The sequence below is a fragment of the Heterocephalus glaber genome, unplaced genomic scaffold (genome assembly GCF_053883595.1).
Source record: "Heterocephalus glaber isolate CG9 unplaced genomic scaffold, H.glaber_assembly_v1.0 deba00001442, whole genome shotgun sequence".
In the NCBI taxonomy this organism is placed as follows: domain Eukaryota; kingdom Metazoa; phylum Chordata; class Mammalia; order Rodentia; family Bathyergidae; genus Heterocephalus; species Heterocephalus glaber.
This window is the reverse complement of record NW_028258296.1, coordinates 1596522-1619233: the sequence shown is the minus strand read 5'-3', so window position 1 is coordinate 1619233 and position 22712 is coordinate 1596522. Positions and strand designations below refer to the sequence as shown.

At 52.2% G+C, this 22712-nt stretch overlaps 1 protein-coding gene across 2 annotated transcripts in view; it reads right to left on the bottom strand.

The window, feature by feature from the left end:
* Window positions 1-606: 606 nt before the first annotated feature.
* The window catches only part of L1td1 (LINE1 type transposase domain containing 1), a 37997-nt gene continuing 15891 nt past the window's right edge, over window positions 607-22712 (bottom strand). Inside the window, exons 7-10 of one of the 2 annotated variants that reach the window (XM_087212802.1) lie at window positions 11053-11211; window positions 10046-10375; window positions 4379-5447; window positions 607-2768 (exon numbers count right to left, since the gene is read on the bottom strand). In XM_087212802.1, the coding sequence (XP_087068928.1) occupies window positions 5444-5447; window positions 10046-10375; window positions 11053-11211 (493 nt within the window). In that variant the 3' untranslated portion in view covers window positions 607-2768; window positions 4379-5443. Of the gene's footprint in view, window positions 2769-4378; window positions 5448-10045; window positions 10376-11052; window positions 11212-22712 lie in introns of those variants that run through there. The other variant, XM_087212801.1, reaches the window with a different exon arrangement.

The following is a 22712-nucleotide window of genomic DNA, read 5'->3' as shown; positions in this document are numbered from 1 at the left end:
CATGGGGAAGGGAGGAAGCCATGGAATGAGGAGCCCAAGCCCCAAGAGGGAGGGCACTGCCTAGCTCAGCGGGTAGGTCACAGCCAAGCCAGGTGCTGAGGCCAGGACATTTTTATTTATTTTTCGGTACCAGGGATCGAATTCAGGATCTTATGCTTACAAGGCAGGCACAGTGCCACCGAGCTACATCCCAGGCTCTATTTAATTTTTATTTTTCCCTATTTAATTTTTGAGACAGGGTCTCACAAGGTAGCCCAGGCTGGCCTCAAACTCAGTGATCCTCCTGCCTCAGCCTCCCAATTGCTGGGATTACAGGCACGTGCCTGTAGGCTGTATTTTAAGTAATAATCACTTTTCAGGTGCCTTGGAAGGCAGTGTGGCAGGAAGGTCAGAGCCAGACTTTCCTGGGGCTAAACTGAATGATTCCTGAAGTGAATTCTGTAAAAATGTTGGTCACTGACCTGTGTCCTCTTCATTACCTCACACTGGAAATGAAATGGGTTTCATTAATGATCAAAACACACTGATGTCACAGGGCTACATCTGTTCCCATAGGGTTAGGCCACAAGATGTGAAAGTTGTCAGACCAGATACAACAAGGGTTACTCAAATGAAAAATCTTTATTGTAAAAGTTCCCATGGTGACAGACATGACACAGCCTCCTCCTGAGCTGGATCCCAGCTTTTCTGGACACTGGACAGGAGGATCACAAGTTTGAGCCCAGCCTGGGCAACTTAGTGGGACCTGTTGCAAAGATTAAAAAGGGGCTGGAGGGCCAGGGATTTAGCTCAGTGGTTCTGCTGCCTGCCTCACAAGCACAAGGGCAAGGTCCCCAGTTCAGTCCCCAGTACCAAAAAATCAAAATAAAAAGGGCTGGAAACATAGCTTTGTGCAAAAGCCCTGGGTTCATTCTCTAGTCAAAAACAACAGGACCAAAAAACAAACAAACAAAAAAAAAACCACCAGGACCAGGGATGTAGCTCAGTGGTTCCACCCCACCCCCTGCCTCGAAAGCGCAAGGTCCCAAGTTTGATCCCCGGTACCAAAAAAGCCCCAAATCCTTCCAAGCTGTGATGGTCCGCATTAAGTTTTTAACAACAATCTTTAACAGTACCCAGGTAGCGTTCCCTTCCTGCTCCCACAGAGCTGCTGGCCTCCCCCTCTGGGGAGAGGTGGTGTTCACTCCTGGGCTGGCGGTGGGGGGAGCTCACTGCGTCCCTTGCTGCCCACCTAGGCGGCTAAAGTACCTTCTCTAGCAGTTCCTTCAAAGAGGGTACACGGGAAACAAACCTTCTGAATTCATCAGTATCAAAAAATGTCCTTGTTTTTCCCTCAAAATTGATCGTGAGCTTGGCAGGGTACCGGATCCGGGGGTGGAGGCTGTTCTCCTGCGGGACGGTGACGATGTTGCCCCACTGGCTGCGCGCATCCAGCGTGCTCTGCGAGACGTCCGCCGTCAGCCGCACCCTCGCTCCCCGGTAGGTGACCTCCTTTCTCTCCCGGGCAGCCTGCAGGATCTTCTCCCTCTCGTAGGGGCTCCAGAAGGTCACCAGGATGTGTCTAGGGGTCAGCCTTCTCTCATCGGCCTTGCTGGGACCCAGTGAGCACTGACAACCTTGAGGCTCGCGTCCCTCCTCAGCCGTGGGAAGTTCTCCTCGATTATGTCTGCGAGGATGTCCTCTGCCCCGTTCTCCTTCGTGTCCTTCTCTGGAACTCCTATCACCCGGATGTTGGCACTTCTGACTTCATCCTCTGTGAGCCGCAGTTTCTTGCTCTTCATCAGCTGCATGGACATCTGCATCGTGTCCTTAGACACCTCTTCCATCTGGCCGTCTAGACTGCGCACTCTTTCCTCCAGTTCACCCACTCGGCTGCGCAGGTCGCCTACTGAGTGTTGAATCTCCAGGACATCTGGGCCACACTTCCTCATCTTCTCAAGCTCCTCTTGCATCTCTCTGAAAATGCCGACCACTCGTCTCCTGAAGTTTTCTTCTGTTTCCTGGATAAAGTCTGCTTCTTTGGATGTCAGCTCTTCTATTTGCAAAGTCTTTTGTTTTTGTTGTTCTCTTTCCTCTAAAAACTTGGCAACTCCTGATGGAGCGCTCAGATTTGCCCATGAACGCTCTTCCTGCTCATGAGGACGCCTCTCTAGGGATTCTGAGAGCACAGCCAGACACGAGGCTGGACGGGGCACCTCGGTCCCTGGCCCTCTGGAAGCAGCTGTCTCCTCTTCTTGCTGCTCAGTGTTGTGCACCTCTGGGGACTGCTCCAGCTTCCCCTTCTCCCGAGCCAAATAACCACAGGCCAGCTCCTCACGCAACATGGAGGCCTCCTCTCCTTCGGGGCTGGGGTCTCCTTGTCCCTCCTGCTGCTCCTGCTCCTCCTCCTGGTCCATTCCCGAGTTTTCTTCCTCCTGCTCCTCCTCCTCCATCTCGGAGTTTCCTTCCCCCTCCTCCTCCTCCTCTTCCTCCCAGGTTTCTTCTTCCTCCTCCTCTTCCATCCCCGAGTTTTCTTCCTCCTCCTCCTCCTCCTCCCCCCAGGTTTCTTCTTCTTCCTCTGCTTCCTCTATCCCAGAGCTCCCTCCTCCCTCCTCCTCCAGCCACAAGGCCTCCTGCTCCTCCGCCTTGGGCCTTTTTTTTCCCTTCCATTCTGAAGACACTGAGCTCTTCCCCGGCGTAGCAACCTTCACCTCTTTAATGAACAGGAAGTTCAAGCCTTCACTTGCTGGGTCTCCAGCTCCACACTTTGAGGCTTTTAGAGGTTTATCCTGAAAGTTAAAGAAAAGGCTTGAGTTGTGTCTCCTAAAAGCTAATGCTTCCCCACACTCTACTAACAGGGCTGCCATTTACAAGGAGGAAGTTTCTGGAAAGTTGCTTTACTAGCATCTATTATTCGCTCAGCAGTGCTGGACGTGACTAGGCGCAGGTTCTCCCAGTGTCTGTCACCTCAGCCCCCGACCTAGGCACCAGACACTTCAACACAATTCCTTCCACACGGTCGTCACGTCCTGTGTTCCTGCTGTGCCCGACACTTCACGGTGTGTGCACGATTGACGCTCACTGCCTGTGTCTTTGCTACACGGGTCCTGTCACTGTGACACCTGAGGCCTGCTCAAAGCTCACGCTGCCTTCAGCAGACTGCTGGGAGCAGCTGGATGTGGGGTGTGGCTCTGCCTTGAGAGCCTGGTCCAGTGCAGTGCTGGGGCCCCCACCACACTCACCCCCGGGATAAAAGCAGATTTAAATTCCCCACTCCCACTTTGACTGGAGCAGTATTACTCGGGAGGAAAATAGGTCTGGCTCTGATGCAGGCTCGGTCCAGATTCAGAAGCGTGCTGAGCGCATGGCTGCTAGGACTCTGCCTAGGATGCCACCCACACCCAGGGGCACCCGGAGCTCTGGGGCCGGGCTCAATGCACAGCGGGATAAGACAAGGCCAGGCTGCGTCTTCCCGCCCCGCCTCCCAGAGGAAGTGATGCTTCCGGCCCCTCTCTCCTGGCTGGAAGGAAGTGAGGGCTCTGGGGAGACTCGAGCTGAGCTGAGCGCAGCAGACAAGGGCTGTTCTGGGGACAGCAACTCCGCAGAGGCCGTGCGGTACTCCTCCCAAGCCCACACCACTGGGCACCACAGCGGCCCTGTCCGGTCTGCCTGCCACAGCACAGGCTGTGAGTGCAAATCCCATGATACCGGGGAATCTGCATAACCGATATGCACTATTTAGGGTAGGGGAAGGGCTGGGGTTTAGCTCAGTGGTTCCACCACCTGCCTCGAAAGCGCAAGGTCCAGAGTTCCCCAGTACCAAAAACCAAACAGCCAAAAAGGCTTTGGGGCCAGGCAGTGGTCCACTTTCGGTCTCTGCACTCTGCGAGGCGGAGGTTAGGCTTGTTCTTCCAAAGAACTGTTTTGTTTGTGGTACTGGGGATTGAACCCAGGGAACACTGAGCTGCATTCCAGCCCCTTTTCATTTCTGAGACAGGAGCTCATGAAGTTGCTCGGGCTGGCCTGGAATTTGTGATCCTCCTGCCTTATCCTCCCAACGAGCTGGGACCATGCCTGCTTTGAAGGAATTGTGTGGGGTTTTTTTGATACTGGGATCGAACTCAGGACCTTGGGCTTGCGAGGCAGGTGGCAGAACCACTGAGGTAGATCCCTGGCCCTGTTGTGTGTTTTTTGAGACATGGTCTCACTATGTAGTTTAGCCTGGCCTTGAACTCAGAGCAGCCCTCCTGCCTCAGCCTCCCACGTGGTGGGATTACAGGTGTGAGCCACGATGCCCAGCTCTGAAGCATTATTTTCTAAAATTAGATTTAACCTATAAAATGACAGCACCAACTCTTCCTCGTAGCTTATACATGAGCTTTTTGGATTGCACGCTTACCCCCTTTGTTTGAGTCATCCCACGTTGTCTTCCTCCTTGGTGTGAGTTTGCATTCTGTGCAAGAACATCTTTCAGCAAGTATTTCAAAAAGGCCTTCTGGCTGGTAAACTTTCTGAGGCTCTGCAGGTCTGAAAATGTCTTTATTTCACCGTCACACTGAAATGCTAATTCAATCTTGCAAAGAAATTTAGGGTCAAAACCATTTTCTCCCAAAATGCTGAAGATGCGGCCCCACTGCCCAGCGACTTCCAGTGTTGCGGAGGAGAAGTCCGCAGCCAGGCTCAGGACAGCGCCCGCCGGCCTTGGCCTCCTGCCTTCTTCCCTGGGCCCCTCCTTGTGCTTCAAGTCTTCGTGGTTCCTTCTCCAACCCACTTCTCTCGCTGGCTCACACCGTCTGTTCTCGCTGTCCTCTCTTTGCGGGACTTCCGCCTGGAAGTCTCGCTTTCTCCATCTGTGGCTGCTCCTGGGAGAGGCTCCTCCCATAATGTTTTTGACTTTGTCATTTTGGGGTAATTTCTTCCCTTGGCCCCCACTGTAATTTTTAGCTTTGTCGAATTTTCTTCTCTGCTCATCTAGTTCTCTTTTGAAGGTCACATCTTTCATATCCTCTCCTCTTTTGGAGTCAGCCTTCTCCGCCGACTCTGTTTTTGGTGAGGCGGAATTCTTACTTCCTGCTTCTCCTTTCTGCTCCTGGAGTCCTCTGAATTCTTCACTTCAGGTGTTGTGATTTTTGCTCCCAACATTTCTCTTATGTTGTTTGTCAGGGTCTCCACCATCTCTTTCACCACAAGGTCCTGCCTTTCCTTCAGGAACTCCACCTTGTTCCTGTCACCCTTGGATGGGTCTTCGTGTTCAGAGTCCAGTACTGGGGCCATCACCCTCTCGGCCTTCATGGCCGCCTTCTGGCCCCTCCTGGGCACTTTTTCCTGTCCCTTTGCCCAACCCGCCAGCTTAGATCGGACTCTGGGCATTGCTGTTGTGTTGTCAAACTTGTTTTCTCTTCTGAAATACTGAGTTTGTCCTTGCACACTGGGTAGACTTCAGAAATTCAAAACTTTAAAAATGTCACCTGAAACAAAGAAATAAAAACTATTTACTGAAGAATTTGAGGAACCCAGTAAGAATGAGCTAACCTAAGAAAACTACGCTGTGTATTGGATAAAAATGTACTTACAGGGCTAGTAACAAGATGGGCACATGAACACTAATCAAGAGAAAGCAGTAAGAATTCACAATCTGAACCAGGTCGTTCATTTACAAGTTAAGCGTGGCAGCACACACCTGTAGTCAGCACTCTGGGAAGCTGAGGCAGGAGGATCCCAGTCTCTGCCTACTCTGAGTGACTTGATGAAGAGCCTGTCTCAAAATTGAGGCTGGGGATGCAGCTCAATGTGAAGGCCCTGGGTTCAACCCCTAGTACCCAAAACACACTTAGATGAGGGTGGAGCTTGGTGGTAGAGCACTTGGCTAGCATATTTGTGCAAGGCCTTGGGTTCAATCCCCAGTACAGAAAAATTTACAGGATGTCCAAGTGGAGTGCACAAGCTCTCGAAAGGAAACTAGACACAATGGAAAGTGGGCAACCTCCCATCCACAACTTTCCCTACAAGGAGATGGAGAGAACAGGCGTCATTGCTGAGGGGCACAGACGGCATGGGGACAATCTGCGGTGACTCACGGGGGTGGGTACATCCCCCCTTTAGGGGGCAGAGCTGTAAGACTTTCCATCTCAATTTCTGAGTCACCACGGCGGCCTGGCCTCACAGCCCTGCCTTGGCCGCCACTTAAGAGTTTCTGCACAGACCTCAGGGGAGGCGGCTGCACTGAGGCAGTCCCCGGCTGGAAGCCGATGTCACACAGCTCGGGCGGATGCAGCCGCCCTGTGTGGTGCTGAGGGCCGAGCCAGCAGGGGCACAGGTGGCGCAGGGCAGGCGAGATTCCTGACTCGGCTTCCCAGTGGGTGGCAAAGACGGCGGCTGCCAGGAACCCCAAACGGGCAGGGCCCAGGTGTTGGGAGCAATGCTACATAATTTTAGGGGAAAATTTGGTTAGCTTAGTTCTCCTGCCTACAGCCCAGCTGTGGAATTCTGAGACATAATTCCATTTTGGCCTCCAGTCACAACTGAGACCTCAATGATCCGGTGATGCTGTCTGTGATTCTCCAGAACAAGATTACACCAGCTGAAGACATCCTGGGAGGGACAAACATCTACTCAGTTCCTCATTGTTCTTGGATTGTTACATCTTATTTACCAGGATGTACTGAACTCTCTGCAAGTCATTTGTTACATTTGTTTCTCCCAGTGCCGGAAGCTGGGGGCTTCCATCTTTGCCACCCAGAGCAGCTCTGATCAGGCCCAAAGCTCAGCTTCTTCTCAGTCTCATTTTTCTACCTTTCCTGTAACTCGCCTTGTGCTGCCGTGGCTCGAAGAAGACTAGGACTTACTGCAGAGGTTCTAGTCACGTCCCCTACCCCTGTTCCCTACACCCAGGAGGCAGCTCTGGTTGGCACCGGCAGCGGGTCTGGGGACATCTCAGACCCAGAGCTCGGCACCGCCCTTGGCACTGAACATTCAAGGACAAGATAAACGCCCCTTTGGCCAAGGTTACTTTCCTCTGCACATAAAGCTGAAAAGGTTCAGCCCAGACAACCCAAGAGACTATAAAATAACCTGAGGCACCTCATCCACAACGTGCCAGCCTGTAAAACACCCTCAGGACCCTCAGGATTGGGCTGGCGGTGACACTGTCCCAGCGCTCTGGGGCTGGGGCAGGAGACTCACAAGTTCAAGCCCAGCCTGGGCAACTCTTGAGATTCTGTCTCAAATAAGAAAACAAGAGGCTGGGGTGTTGTTCAGCATGCACAAGGAGGGAGGTCAGTCTGGGACTGGAAAGCTAAGAGGAACAAAAAACAACACAGCATTTAAAAGGTTCCAGGACCCTGGTTTCCATTTCCCAAACAGCAGCTTGTCACAAGTAGTTCTGAGCTGCAGCAAAGTTACAGCAGAGCTGGCGTGGTGGCGCACAATTGTAATCCCAGCATGCTGGGGGAGGCTGAAGCAGGAGGATCACAAATTGAGCTTAGCCCAGGCAATTTAGAGACCCTGTCTCCTAGTGAAAAATAAAAAGGCTGAGGATGTAGCTGGGTGCAAACACCCTCAGCTCAGTCCCCAGCACCGGGTGAAAGCCAGGTGCAAAGGTGCATATCGTTCATCCCCAGCACTCTGGGAAGCTGAGGCAGGCCTGCATGTTCAAGCCCAATCTGGGGAATTTAGCCAGACCCTGTCTCAAAGTTAAAAATAAAAAAGGCTGGGATATAGCTCAGTGCAGAGGCCCTGACGGTTCAATCCCCAGCATGGGAGTGGGGTGGAGGGACAGGTGCGAAGGTGCATGCTTGCAATCCCAGTTTGTGATCCCACTTTGAGAGGCTGAGGCAGGACAATTTGAGTTCAAGCCCAGCCTGGGCAATTTAGTAGGACCCTGTCTGAAGATATAAAATAAAGGCGTAAGACGTGGCTCAGCGAGAAGGCCCTGGGTTCAGCCCCTAGTAAGGGTGACTCCATTTTGAAATTTACTTCTTGGGGAGGGCCTCCCTGTGTAGTCCAGGCAGCCTTTTAAAACTCAGATTCTCCTGCCGGGGCCTCCCGAGTGCTGGGATTACAGGTGTGCACCACCACACCCAGCTGCCCAACACTTCTCATTTTATTTTGAGACGGTGTTCCTAAGTAAGGTGGGGCCCGCTGAGCTCGCAGCCCACCACTGAACTACAGCCCCAGCACCTGTAGTTTACACAGCCAGGTGTGGTGGCGCCACCAGCTAATGCAGACGCTGAGGGAGGAGGATCTCAAGTCTGAAGACAGCCTGGGCAGCTTAAGGAGACCCCGTCTCAAGGTGTAAAAGAAAGGGGAAGGCTGGGGGTGGGGCTCAGGCCGGTCCGCTCAGCCTCTGCCTCACAGACACAAGAGCTCCACAAGCGGAAACGCCAAAGCAGGACAGACCAGTCCGAAAAGACAGAACGCTGCAGCCGCAGGATCCGGAACAACGCGGGAAAAACAAGCCTGCTTTTCCCAGCCGGCGCCGGCGCAGCGCACTTGAAAAACCTGGGAAAATGCAAATACGCACCTCCCAGGGCGGAGGCGCGGGGCCACCGCAGGGCAACAGCGCCCTCTGAAGGGAAAAGCTTGGACCCGTGGCGTCTGTGCCCCGGTGTGGGGACAAGACTACAAGCGGCTTCAGAGTTCGCGCCAAGGTGACCAGGCCGGCCCAGCAAGGCCTCTGAGGGCCTGCTGCACCCGCCCGGTGCCGCCCTGAGCCCGCGTGCCTGGAAATCACGCAAACGCCCGCCGCACACGCACACACAGACGGGAGATTCCAGCTGCCCTGGCCACAGATACGGAACAGACAGACCCGATGAGGAAAAAGAAATGGGAAAATAAAATAGAGGCATTAAAATGGTTTTTCCCAGCACTGGGGGTTGATCCTGAGTGACACGTTAACTTTTTGAGACAGGGTCTTGCTAAATTGCCCAAAGCCTGAACTTGTAACCCTCCTGCTTCAGCCTCCCAGAGTGCTGGGATTACAGGTCGCCACCACTGCCCCCAACTCATTAAAACCTTTCAGCAGGGCCGGGACCCCAGGAAGGAGATTCCGGGGACCAGCTGGGACCGGAAGACAACACCCTGTCCTCTCCCCCGCACCCCTAAATCACAGGCAGTCTTCGGAGCGGGCCGGGATGGGCCCACGGGTGCACCGGGCCACTGGAAGAGAGGACGGCCACGCGCCTGGCTGGGGCGCGCCAGGCCCTGACTCCACCCCGCCCCGCACACCTGTCATCCCAGCACTCCGGAGGCTGAAGCAGGAAGACTGCAGCGAGTTCGAGGCCAGCCCGGGCTCCACAGTGGAGACCCTGACTCAAAAAACCAAAAGCAAACCAAAGAGAAGGAAACACGAACCGCCCTCAATTTCCAGTAGGGAAGAAAGCCCACCCGGTGGGGGGGCCGAGGGGAGGGCAGCGCCTCGAGGAAGGGCGCAGGGTGACTGACGGAGGCGCTTGAGGCGCTGCCCAGCGGGAGCAGCCCGCCCAGCCCGCCTTCCGGTCCCCACCGCTTCTGCCCCTGGGGCCGCGGGCGGCGGGGGGGGGGGGGGGAGAAGCGCGTGACCCAGCATCATGGCCCTGCGCCTCCCGTCTGCGGCCCACCCCGCGACCGCGCAGCTCGAGCGGGACCTCGCGGTGCAGGGCAGTGCTCTCGGCCGGAGCCCCGGGCGTTCGGGGAGTCCGGGTCTTGGGAGGAAGGAGCCCAGCTCACGCCCACGTACCTCGAACCTGGCACTGGACCGTCGCTGGGGTCCAGACTGCACGCACACTTTGACCTGCGGGTTACCTGACCCAGGACTCTGCTCTGCAGCCCTGAGAATGTAACCCTCCTGTCTCAGCCTCCCCTTCCCAGGCAGACAAGCCCGTCTTGCTAACAGACCAGACCGCTGAGGGAGGGCCTCTCCCGGCCCTGGGGTCCGGGGCAGGACGCGGGCCCCCTTCCAGGCCGCTCCCTGTGACCCAGGCACCCGGGGAGCGAGGGGTCGGGCCCCAGGCCGGGCCGCAGCCCCCGAGTCCCGGCTGACGTGGCCGCCCCCCCCGCCTCCTCCCGGGACCTCGCGGGCCCGACTCACCTCCACCTCCCGGCCTGCGCACCAGCGAGCCGAGCGCTCCGCACCAGGCCCCGCGGTTCAGCGACTGAGAAGGAGAGACGGCGGTAGGGTGGAGCTGGGCGTGGCGGACACGCCTGTAATCCCAGCACCCGGGGGAGGCTGAGGCGGGAGCCCTCCAATACAGTGGGAGGCTGAGGCGGGAGCCCTCCAATACAGTTCCGGTGTGGGACAAAGGAACCTTTTCTCAAAAAGTAAACCCGGGCGTGATGGCACAGGCCTGTGACTACGGAGGCTGAGACAGGAGGATGATGGCCTTGAGTTTGAAGCCAGCCTGGGCTGCATAGTGAGACCCTGCCAGAGAGAGAGAGAGACAGAAAGACAGAGAGAGAGAGAGAGAGCTCAGTGTGACAGTCTTGGATTCAATCCCCAGTGCGCACACAGCAGGGTGGGGTGGGCCAGGCAACCCGGGCTGAACTGCACTGCCCGGAAGGAAGTGAGCTTGCCCACGGTCACACAGGGAGTCCTATCTGGTAAGCGTTTGATCCACACATCTGCAGTAATGTAGGTTTTTGAAATCCCTTCTGTCGTACTCATTTTGGTGTTGTTAATGTAATCCCTTAAATTAAAAAATTTAAAATCAAGCTGGGTGTAGAGGCACACGCCTGTAATCCCAGCGCTGTTGGAGGCTGAGGCAGGGGGATCCCAAGCGCATGGCTAGTGCAGGCAACATGGTGCAGCCCCATCTCAGACAGAGTGTGTGGGGCTCAGAGGTAGAGCCCCTGCCTGGCTGGCAAGAGTAACTGGGCTCGACCCCAGAAAAACACAGTGTTTCACAGTATGAAAACACCAGAGAAGTACAGCCTTGAAGCACTTTAGATGTTTGATTAGAAACATTATTATTTTGAGGCAGCTCGCTCCCCTGCAGGCCAGGCTGGCCTTGAGCCCACAACCCTCCTGCCTCAGCCTCCTGAGAGTGGAATTGTACCCTGAGCCATGGCCTGGCTCAGACGGTTTGCACATGGACTCACATGTGTAGGCGGAGCATGAGAAGGGCGTCACAGCCAGGGTCCTCAGCGCGTGTGGCCTGGCGACCTGAGCGCCGGCCACTGTTGTTGGAATGACAGGAACAACACAGGAGTCTTGGCGGGCCAGGGTTCGCAGCTTGGTCCGCTCGCTCCCCACTGACGCTGACGAACCCAAGGAGGATGTTTATTTTGGTAAAGAGGAAAAAAGGACTTACTCAAAGCTGGCGCTGAGGTGGGTGAGAGAACTGAGGAGCAGGAGGAGGATCCCCACCCCAGCCAGCCACCTCCAGTCGGCCGCGCCTTCCTCCGGAGAGAACAGGCTCCAGCCTCCCGGGGGCGCATCTGCCCCCCACCCAGGTCTCACCGTTACCCCAGGCCAGCCTTGAACTCCCAGGAGCAAGCCTCCTGCCTCAGCTGTGCCTGGGGTGAGCGGGAGGGGGCCGGAGTGTGCTCAGCAGGAGGAAGTTAGGAGAAGTTGCTTGTTTCCAGCCTGAAGTCCCGTTTCCCATTAGATAACCTGCACATGCAGATTAGTAACAACCCTGCACATGCATCGCTCCTGTAGGACGCTCCTGTAGGACGCGCCAGCCACTACTCTTTAAAGTTCTGCTTCAGCTGGCAGGGCGCACACCTGTGATCCCAGCACTCAGGAGGCTGAGGCAGGAGGATGGTGAGTTTGAGGCCAGCCTGGGCAACTTTGTGAGACTGTCTCAAAATAAAAACAAGAAAGGGCTGGGGATGCAGCTCAAGGACTCTGCTTGACAACAACGCCTTTCAGGAGCCTTGACTTTTCAGTCTGAATTAAGAAAGCTCCTCTGAGAGTGGTGACCCTGGGTCTCTGGCCCCGTCCCCACAGTTAGGATGCCCACCACCGGACTTTCTCTTCCCTAGCTTGGACGGCAGTCCTGCTAGCACAGGAGAGGGCTGGCTGCACAGGCTGCTGAGTCAGGAGTGCCACCTTACAGCTGTGTGACCTTCGGAAAGTCACTTACCCTCCTTTATGGTTGAGATTCAAAACATACCCGAGAATCTGAGGCTTTTGGAGAGTGACTGGATCATGGATGCACTAACCTCACCAGTGGTCTGGCCTCTCTGAAGTTCATAGCCCAGTGGCTATTAGTTGGTAGGGCCCAGTGGATGAGATGAGTCCCTGGGTGTGAGCTTTCGAGGGGCTTCCTCTCTTTCTTTGTATGGGGGACTGAACTCAGGACCGTCACCCTGAGCTACATCTCCAGCCCTCATTTTATTTTTTATTTTGAGATATGTCTTACTGTGTCACTAAGTTGCCCAGGCCAGGCAGGAAGTTGTGATCCTCCTGCCTCAGCCTCCCAGAGTGCTGGGATTACAGTCTGCACCACCATGCCTGGATGGGAGGTCTATCACTGCTTCTGGCAATCACTTTCTCTCTGCTACCTGGCTGCCCTGGGTTGAGCATCTTTGGTCTACCAGACCTTTCTGCCATGAATTTCTGCTTGGAGCAGCTGACCATGGACTGAACCCTCTGAAACCATGAGCCAGAATAAACTTCTCCTTTGACTGAACCCTCTGAAACCACGAGCCAGAATAAATCTTTCCTTTAAGTTGTAGGTGTCACATTTTTGTCCCAGCAAGGGGCAGGTGACTAATATGCTCTCTGTGGTTCAATTTTTTAAAAAGTAGGAAAACGAGTACCTGTTTTTGAAAGAACTTGAGGAAATTCAGTTACAGTGTGTAGATAGCTGCACATTGCAGTAAGTTGGTTAAACACAAGACAAGACCAAAGGAAGGGCACCTCAGCACTCTGATGCACATTCTTCCAGATTTTTGTTCTGTGTACAGAGGCACTGATATAAGGGATGAACTTACATTATGTGGTTCATTTCTTTGGGGATTTTGACCAGTGTTGAATTAAACACAGGTATTGACTGGGGAAGATGTATATTCTTCGTTTTTCAGCAATGAAGATGACATTTCCCCTCCCCTCCGCTCCTCTCTTCATGTAGAATGAGAAACACCATCTGCCTCCCTCACAGAACCGTGTGTTTGTGATGTGGGGATCGAACCCAGAGATTGTTTTCCAGGCATCTGCAGCCCCTGGCAGTGTTGATTCAATGAAACAAAACCGCCAGTGTTCAGTGCTGAGGACATAGACAGCTATAAGCTCCTTGGGTTTGTTTTGTTTTTTGTTTATTTGCCAGTACCATGTGGTTTTTTTGGGGTTTTTTGGTACCGGGGAGCAAACTCAGGTCCTTGTGCTTGTTGTGCAGCAGGCAGTGAAACCACTGAGCTAAATCCCCAGCTCCATGTGGATTTTATCACAGTAGCTTTGTAGCATAATTTCAAGTCAGGGATTGTGATATCCCCTGCCTTGTCTTTGTGACCCAGAGTTCTTTTGCTATCCTAGGTCTCTTCTGGTTCCAACTGAATTTTAGGATTGTTTTCTCTAATTCTGTGAGATATGCTGTTGTGGTTCTGATTAGGATTACATTAAATCTGCCATGACCCACATGGCTGAAGGGTTCATGGAGTGAGAAATGGTGTTGAGAGATTAAGAAAGACAGACAAAGAGATTTAATAAGGTACAGGTGGGGGCCGGGTGGAGCCCTAACTCCTGATGGGAAGAAAAGACCCCCGTGTTTATTTACAGTGGTAGAGATGGGGAAGGTGAAAGGGGCTGATCTGTAACCCAGCTAAGGGCCACAGAACATCAGGCTGGGTTTTCTGGCCAGTGGGCGAGGAGGAAGACAGTCCTCTTCTTGGCCAGGCCTTCACCACAACCTCTTGTCGCCTGTTCTCCTGAGGGGCCCTGCCTCGTCCAAAGGGGGAGGCGAGTTAGGCCTGGCCATAGCAATCTACAGCGCAGGGCTCCCAGCATCAATCTGTATAACAATTTTGGAAGTATGGCCATTTTCACCATTTTGGTTCTTCTTACTCAAGAACAAGGGATGTCTTTCCATTTTCTGATATCCTCTTTGCTCTCCTTTTTTCAGAGAACTGTGGTTTTCCATCCATGTAAAAGTCTTTTACTTCCTTTGTTAGGAATTCCTAGGTATTTCATTTTTTTTGGATGCCACTGTGAAAGGTGTTGTTTCCCTTATTTCTCTCTCCATAAGTCTGTTACTTGTGTACAGGAAGGCTATTCGTTTTTGAGTGTTGACTTTGTATCCACCTATGCTACTGAATGTGGGTATTACATCTAGAAGTATTTTGGTGAAGTTCTTGGGGTCTTCTATATAGAGTATCATGTCATCTGCAAATAATGGTAATTTAACTTTTTCCTTTCCTATCTTTATTCCTTTTATTTCTTTCTCTTGTCTAATTGCTCTGGCTAATGTTTCTAGAACTATATTGAATATGAGTGATGGTAGTGGATATCCTTGTCTTTTTCCTTATTTTACAGTGAAAGATTTTCATTTTTGGTCATTTAGTATGATGTTGGCTGTTGGTTTATCATAGGTGGCCTTTATCAGGTTGAGATAAAGACCACCTATTCCAATTTTCTGTAGGATATTTTATCATGAGTGGATGTTGAACTTCGTCAGATGCTTTTCCTGCATCTATTGAGAGGATCATATAGTTTTTGTCCTTGGTTCTGTTAATGTTAACATTCATTGATTTGCATATGTTGAACCATCCCTGCATTCCTGGGATGAATCTGACTTGGTCATGGTGTATAATCTTCTTGATGATTTGCTGCATTCTGTTTGCCTGTATCTTTTTTTTTTTTTTTTGGTACCAGAGATCGAACTCGGGTCCTTGTGCTTTCGAGGCAGGCGACGGAACCACTGAGCTAAATCCCAGCCCTTTTTGTTTTTGGTTTTTTGAGGCAGGGTCTCCTTTTGTAGTTGAAGCTGGCCATGAAGTCACTATATAGCCCAGGCTGGCCTCAAACTCACGGTGATCCTCCTGCCTCAGCCTCCAGAGTGCTAAGATCACAGGTGTGGGCCACCACGCCGGCTTGTTTGCCTGTATCTTATTGAGGTTTGTGTTCATTAGGGAGATTGGCCTGTAGTTCTCTTTTTTGGTTGGATACTTCTCTGGTTTGGGTATCAGGGTAATGCTTGCTTCCAGGAATGAATTTTGGAGTATTGCTTCCCTTTCACTTTCATTAAAGAGTTTAAAAGTAGCAGCATTAGGTCTTCTCTAAATTTCTTGTAGAATTCAAGAGCGAATCTGTCAGGGCCTGAGTTTTTCTTTGTTGCTAAGTTTTGTGGGGGGGTTTTTGGTACCAGGGATTGAACTTGGGGCCTTGCGCTTGCGCAGCAGGTGGCAAAACCACTGAGCTAAATCCCCGGCCCTGTTGGTAAGTTTTTAAAATTACACCTTCAATTTCATTAAATGATCCTGGGTTATTTTATATCTTCTTGATTCAGCTTTGGTCATTCACATGTATCTAGGACTCTGTCTATTTCTTCTGTGTTTTCCATCTTATTAGAACATAAGTTCTTGAAGTAGATGTTGATGGGCTCCTGGATCTCTGTAGGATCTATTGTGATTTCTCCTTTTTATTCCTAGCTGCATGGATTTTAATCTTTGCTCTTTTTTTTTGATAAGGTTGGCTAAGCGTTTGTCAATTTTATTTAATATTTCAAAGAACCACCTCTTTGATTCATTGATTCTTTGTATTGTTTTCTTAGTCTCTGTTGCATTAATTTCTGCTCTGATCTTTATCATTTCCTCCCTCATATGAGCTTTGGGTTTGACTTGTTCTTTTTTTTTGTACCAGGCATCAAACTCGGGACCTCATGCTTGTTGTTCTTCTCTTTCTAGAAGCCTGAGGTTCAACACTAGGTTGTTTAATTGAGCTTGCTCTGTTCTCCTGGTATGGGAATTCACTGCTATAAATTTCCCTTGAAGGACTGCTTTCATTGTATCCCATAAGTTCCAGAATGTTGTACTGGCATGATTGTTTAATTGTACAATTGACTAATTTCTTCTTTAATTTCATCTGTGATCCATTGGCTGCTCAGGTGGGTGTTATTTATTTATTTTTGAGGCAGAATCTTGCTATGTAGTTCAGGCTGGCCTTGAACTCACTCTGTAGCCCAGGCTGGCCTTGAACTCATGGTGATCCTCCTGCCTTAGCCTGCTGAGTATTGATTGGGATTACAGGTGTGTACCACCACACCCAGCAGGAGGGTGTTATCTAATTTCCATGTGTTTATGAAGTATTTGTGGTTTCATTTGCCATTGATCTCCAATTTCATTGCACTGTCCTCTGATAATATGCATGGGATGATTTCAGTTCCTTTGGGTTTACTTAAGCATGTTCTGTGAGCTAGTATAAGGTCTATTTTGGAGAACATCCCATGTGCAGCTGAGAAGAATGTGTATTCTGATATTGTAGGGTGGAACATTTAGATATCTACTAAGTGCATTTGTTCAAAAGTTTGGTTCAGTTCTGATATTCTTTGTTGATTTTTTTGTCTAGTTGATCTATTTGTGACAGTGGGGTGTTGAGATTCCGTTTTAGGATTGTATTAGTACTTTTTGATTTTTCATGTCTGTTAATATTTGTTTTATATAGTTAGGTGTGCTGCTATTTGGTGCATATATATTTAGGATTGTTATCTCTTCCTCTTGGATTCTTCCCTTTACCAGGATGTACTGACCTCTTTGTCTCTCTTAATCAGTCTTGGCTTGAAATCCACTTTGTCAGCAAATAGAATAGCTACTTCTGCTTTTTTTCTGGGTTCCTGTCACATGGAGTATTATTTTCCATCCTCTAACTTTCAGTGTATAAATTTCTTTTTTTAATTAAATGTATTTCTTGTATGTAATATATTGTTGGATCTTGCTGCTTTTTTTTTTTTTTTGGATCTTGCTTCTTGACCCATTCTGCCAGTCTTTTTCTTTTGACTGTTGAATTGAGACCATTTACATTGATGGTATAATTGATATGACTTATCCTTGTCATGTTATTTTCCTGTTGTTGGTTCTCTTTTTCCCCCACTCTGTTTAAATGCCTTGCCTTGCCTGGTGGATTCATTCTGTTGGGGTTCATAGAGTTGTAATCCTGATTGTCTCTTTCTAGAATGTTCTTCAGAACATTTTGCAGTGCTAGTTTGGTGGTCATGAATTTCTTCAGATGCTCTTTGTCATGGATTTTGAAAGATAGTTTTACAGGGTACATCAGTCTAGGTTGGAGGTTGTTTTCTTTTAGAGCTTGAAATACATCACTCCAAGCTCTCCTTGACTTGAGGATTTGTGTTGAGAAGTCTACTGTGATTCTGGGCTTTCCTTAATAGATGATTTGTTAATTTTTTTTAACAGCTTTTAATATTCTGTCCTGTGTTGAATTTATGGAATCTTGACTATTATATTCCTTGGGGAAGATTTTTTTTGGTCATGGCTAATTGAAGTCCTATATGTCCCACTGTCGGGAGCAATGCTACATAATGTTAGGGAAAAATCATGTGATTAGGCCTAGTTCTCCTGCCTACAGGCCAGCTATGGCATTCGGAGAAATGATCCCAGTTTGGCCTCGGGTCACAACTGAGACCTCAAGGATCCCTGATGCTGTGATGCTCCAGGGCAAGACCACACCTTCGGGAGACACCTTGGGAGGAACCAAATCTTCATCTGCATAGTTCCTCATTGATCTAGGAATTCTGCCACTCCCATTATCTGTTAGATTTGTTTGTCCCTGTGTACTGAATAAAAGTTGCAGCAAGCTCCAGGGCTTTTGTCTTCGCTGCCCAGAGCAGCACTGATCAGGTCTAAAGCTCAGCTTCTTCTCAGTCTCATTTTTTGTACCTTTCCTGCATAATTCGCCTTGTGCTGCCAGGGCTCGTCTCTTGCTTTTTCATTGACTCCGATCAATCTTATGTTGCCCTTCTTTGTATTAGTTAGCAGTTGTTGGATTGATTTTTCATGGTCTCTTGCTATTTTTCTGTACTGGGGATCAAACTCGGAACCTTATGCTTGTGAGGAAGGCGGCAGAACCACTGAGCTAAATCCCCAGCCCTCTTGCTGTTTTTAAGAAATTTTTCTTTTGTCACTAACCACAATTCTGTCTTTTAGATCTGATATTCAGTCCTCACATTGGCCCATTCTGCTGGGTATACTTTCCATGGAATTTTTAATCTCCTGGATATGTTTGAATCTGTTTCATGGATTCCATTTCTTTTCTATGTTGGGCGTTCATGGTTTCCATCATTTTCCTAAGCTCCTCCATTTTTTAAAATCTGTAGCTGCTCTAGAGTCACTAACTGTGTCTTTCATTATGGTCACCATTTCTGTAGTTATTTAAGAAACAATTTGTGCTTTTATTTTTTTTTTTTTAGAGCCTCATTCATCTCCTTTGTCACTTCCAGTGTTACCACTTCAGAGAGTCCAGCTGGGTGGCTTTTGAATCGTTCCGCCTCATTGCCCCCTGGGTTTGCCTTTGGTGAGCTGGGGGGGGGGTTGCTTCTTGCTTAAGTGTCTTCTTGTTTTTCTATTTTTTTAAAGTGTTATTCCCGGGTTGATGCGTGTAAATGGCAAGTAGCTTTATTGCTAGTATTTAGAACCTTAGGAAATGACTACTTCTCAGAGATGTCTTCTAGGTGTAGCTGGCTTTTGAGTTTGAGACTTTTGTCAGATCTACTTCTTCAATTAATTGGGGAAGAGAAGTTGATCCACTTTTCCTGTGCAGTGAGTCAGGGCTCAGGGAGAAAGCGCCGCTTGCTGCCTCTTTCTTCTTCCTTGAAGTCTTTCCCATTTCTCTCCCAAGGGGCCTCAGTTCTGGCTTCAGATCCTTGCTAGGTCCCAGGGACCCACTTCCCTCCTTCTCTTCCTCACATTGCTGTATTCCAGTGTCTCACCAAACTTCCGAGAGGCTGTCTCACTTCTGTTCACCACTCCCTCATCTTCCCGGAAGTCCCTCTCATTTTGTTTTTCAGGTTCTTGCTAAATTGCTAAACTGCCCAGCCTGGCTGCCTTCAAACCTGTGATCCTCATCCCTCAGCCCCTCAGTGTGCTGGATCTGCAGCAACACTCCCAGCTGCCTGCAGCGTTTAGACACATAGAAAGAAGAAAACACTGAAAAATGTCCTATTAGCTGGGCATGGTGGTGCACACTTGTAATCCTAGCACTCAGGTGGCTGAGGCACGTGCTTTTTTGTTCTTTTTTGATACAGGGTCTCACTATGTAGCCCAGGCTGTGATCCTCCCACAGTGCTGGGATGGCCTTTATTTACTTGCTGGCTTGTTGCTCATTCCTTCCCGTCACTCTGGGTCTCCGGTTATGGCTTCCTCACAGCAGACTCACACCTTCTGCAGTGCCCAGGGGTCCCCGGATGGTGGATGCAAGGCAGGGTCTCCTGCTGTTGGCTCCAGAGCTTGTGGCAATGACAGCAACTGCCCCACAGCTGTGGGCACCAGAGGGACAGGGCTGGAGAAGGGCTGGGAATGGGGGCAGGAACACTCCCAGGGTCCCTGGGGTGGTGGTGCCAGGGCCTGCCTGGTCTGAATGGCTCACCTGAGGTGGTGGTCAGGAGGGACAAGACCCCCTTAAACCAGTGGATGAAGGGGAGCAGTTGGTCTCCACGTGGTCCCAGCTGCTGGCCTGAGCAAGGTCCACTCCCCAGCAGGATGGGGTCTCGGGTACGGACGAAGCAGCCTCAGTGGGGCTGTCTTAGCCGCTGATCTGCAGCCCTCACCTGGAGCAGACCCCTGGCTGCTTCCTGGAGAGGCCGGCTGAGGACAGGGCTCGGGCCAGACGGGGTCCTGCTCTGTCTGGCTGGGCGAGTGGGCTGCATGGGGCTCCTTTGCCGACACTGCAGGCCTCTGCCTCCCACCCTTCCTTCCAGTGTTCTGTGGCTCACGGGCCTGGGCTGTGGGTCTGCACAGGGAGACCTGAGCCCAACCTGGCCACTTCGGCACGGACACGGCTGTCCATCCCGGGCCCCAGCTGTCTGGAGCCGAGGCCTTGAAGCATGTGACAAGGTGGCTCCAGCTCTGCGCAGGCAGAGCGGTGAGGACAGCGCAGTGGTCGGTGGCTATGGGGTTGGGGGCACAGCCATGGCAAGCACCTGGAGGGCAGTGGGGACCCCGAGTGACACTGCGGGGCATGGACCCCGTGTGCAAACCCCAGATCACGCAGTGCCAGGCGTGAGCCCCATGTGCACTGTGGCTCTTGGACCCACGTGTCCTGCTCGGCCAGGGCACTGGCCAGGGCTGAGGGGTGGGGATGGGGACATTTCTGCACCTCACACGGGGCTTCGAGTTAACCTAAAACTGCTCCTGAAAAAGGGCTGAGGGACGTTGGCTAAGTTTTTGTATACAACAGATCTTAACACTTCTTCCCATTCCCCTCCTGCCACCCATCTCTCTCTGTCCCTTCCCTTTTACAGAAATCTCTGTCTCTGTTGCCTGTTCTTTTACTCTGCTCTTTAATTTGTTCATGCTTTGAGTTTCTCATGCAAGAGCAGCCCTGCACTATCACAGCGCGTGGCTCTGTTCCACTTCACACCAAGGCCTCATTTTCCAGATGACTCCAGCCCATCCTTCAAGGCACAGTGGTACTTCGCCATGCTTGGCGGGCGGGTGCTACCTTGGTGAATTTCCACGCAGGTGGTGGAGACAGCGGGTAAGGCGGCTCCTCCACCACTTGAGGTGGTGGCAGTGGACACGTGTGCTTGCTGTGAGTGGACAGGTGTGACCACTACAATCAGACTAGAAGCACGTGAGAGGTTGGATTCTTTGTTCGCTTGCGAACCAGAGCCTGAAGGAAGCACATGATCGGCAGAAGTTAAACCTTAGATACATCGCCCGTCCCGTCGGAGCCCAGCTCCTCAGCAGCTGCGTCCTCACAGACCTGGGGCCCCCTCACCCCACCGAGCCCAGCGGCAGGCTCTTCCGGAACTGCGCCCTTCCAGGGAGTGGAGCCGCTGCTGTGCTCCGGCCCACGTGATTAAGCCAGAAGACACCCAGGACACGCCTTTTAAAACAGACGCCCCTCACAGCCCTCAGCTTGTAAGGAAGCCCGATGCAGACGACCTTTCTGGCAGCCAGCGATGTATTAGCTTTATTTAGAAGCCGGTTCCCCGCAGCACCGCTCTGCCAGCTGCAGAGCGGGAAGCAGAAAGCACCGAGGCCCTCTTAAAACAGCCCCGCAGCGGCAGGCAAGCAGCGAGGTATTCTCACAAAGGTGTTTAGCGGCCATTCCATCAAAATCAAGCAGAATCGCGTTCAGAAGTGTCACGTGCACACATCATGTAGAGTTTTAAGGTGCATTTGCGAGTTTATTTGGGCTTCGCTCCCGGGCTGTAGCTCAGTGCACGGGAGGAAGGCGAGGTCCCTCAGACACTAGGAATTGCGACAGCTGTGTCGCCTCGCAAACTCGATGCCAGCTACGGAGCACATGTCCAGCACAAAATGCAGGCGTTCAGCTCATGGAAGCAGCCGCAGAACAGAGCCGCGGGTGGACGAGGTGGTCGTCGGGATGCGGGCCCAGTGGTCTCGGCGAGGGCAGGGCCGTGGTTGGGCAACGCCGAGCGGCCTTCCGGACCCGGCTCGGCCTCGCGGAGCGAGCGCCCTCCTGCGGGAGAGGACGCGGGGCCTGCGGGTGGGGGAGACGGGGCCGCTCCCGGAGCTCAGAGCCCGCCGGCGCTCGGTGACACCCACATCGGGAGCGCGGCGGCGAGTGGCCGGCGGAAGTCAGGGGCAGGCAGGCGCCGCTCAGGGTCGGCAGGCGGATTCCTCGGCTTGGCTTGGTCGGCGCAGGCGGGCGCTGAGGACCGCACGGCCAGGGTGACGCTGCCCCGCTGGTACTCCCAGAGGGCGACGGCCCGCGCGCCGGACCCGTGCAGGCTCGCGCCGTCCCGTCCCGCGAGAATCTGGTCGCCGCGCCTCAGGCGGCCGTCGTGCTGCAGGAAAGCACAGGTGAGCGCCGAGGCGGCCGCAGGGGAGGCCGGGACCGGGCCGCTGCTGACCAAGCCAGGCTCCCCAGCTGCAGCTCGGCTCCGCTGGCCCCGACAAGGGGCGCACGGAGGGAGGGGTGCGGTTAAATAACGTCACGGATTTACCCTCGGACGGACTACAAGTCACTCAGGTGGATCAAACCGGAATTACTGGGCAAAACTGCTTTCAGTTTTTATTTGGTTACATTTTAATTTTTTGCAGTGCTAGGGATTAAGACTGGGGCCTTCATGCTGAGCTACATCCTCAGGTCTTTTTAGATTTTTGAGACAGGGCCTTTTAGGTCAATAAATTCCCCAGGCTGGTCTAGAATCTGCGATCTTCCTGCCTCAGCCTCCCAGAGTGCTGGGACGACAGGCGTGCGCCACCCTGCCTGGCTGATGGTGGTTTCTTAACTGCGTGCCCAGGTGACCTGGCTGCAATGTCTCGGAGTCGGGAGGCAGACAGCTAAGCTACAAACACCCTAAGGGGAACTGGGGGCCCAGGGCAGTTGCAGGACTCGCGGAGACAGCGCTGTCTCTGTCGCTTCCACAGCCCTTAGCCACACTGCCCACAGTAGGGCGTCAGTGTGGGCTGTCTGTGAGGCCCGGGAGGGGGAAAGCAGGGGGCGCCTGTGGGGAGGGGCTGCCCCTCTCCCCGGACGCTCCTCCCCAGAGCACAGGTTCGGGTCTCTTGGCTCTCGTGGGTGAGGCAGGCGGATGTCGGGGCGCAGGAGCTGCGCAGGTAACAAACACTACTCCTAGGAGCGGGGCCCAGATGGCCTCAGAAACCAGCGGCTGCAA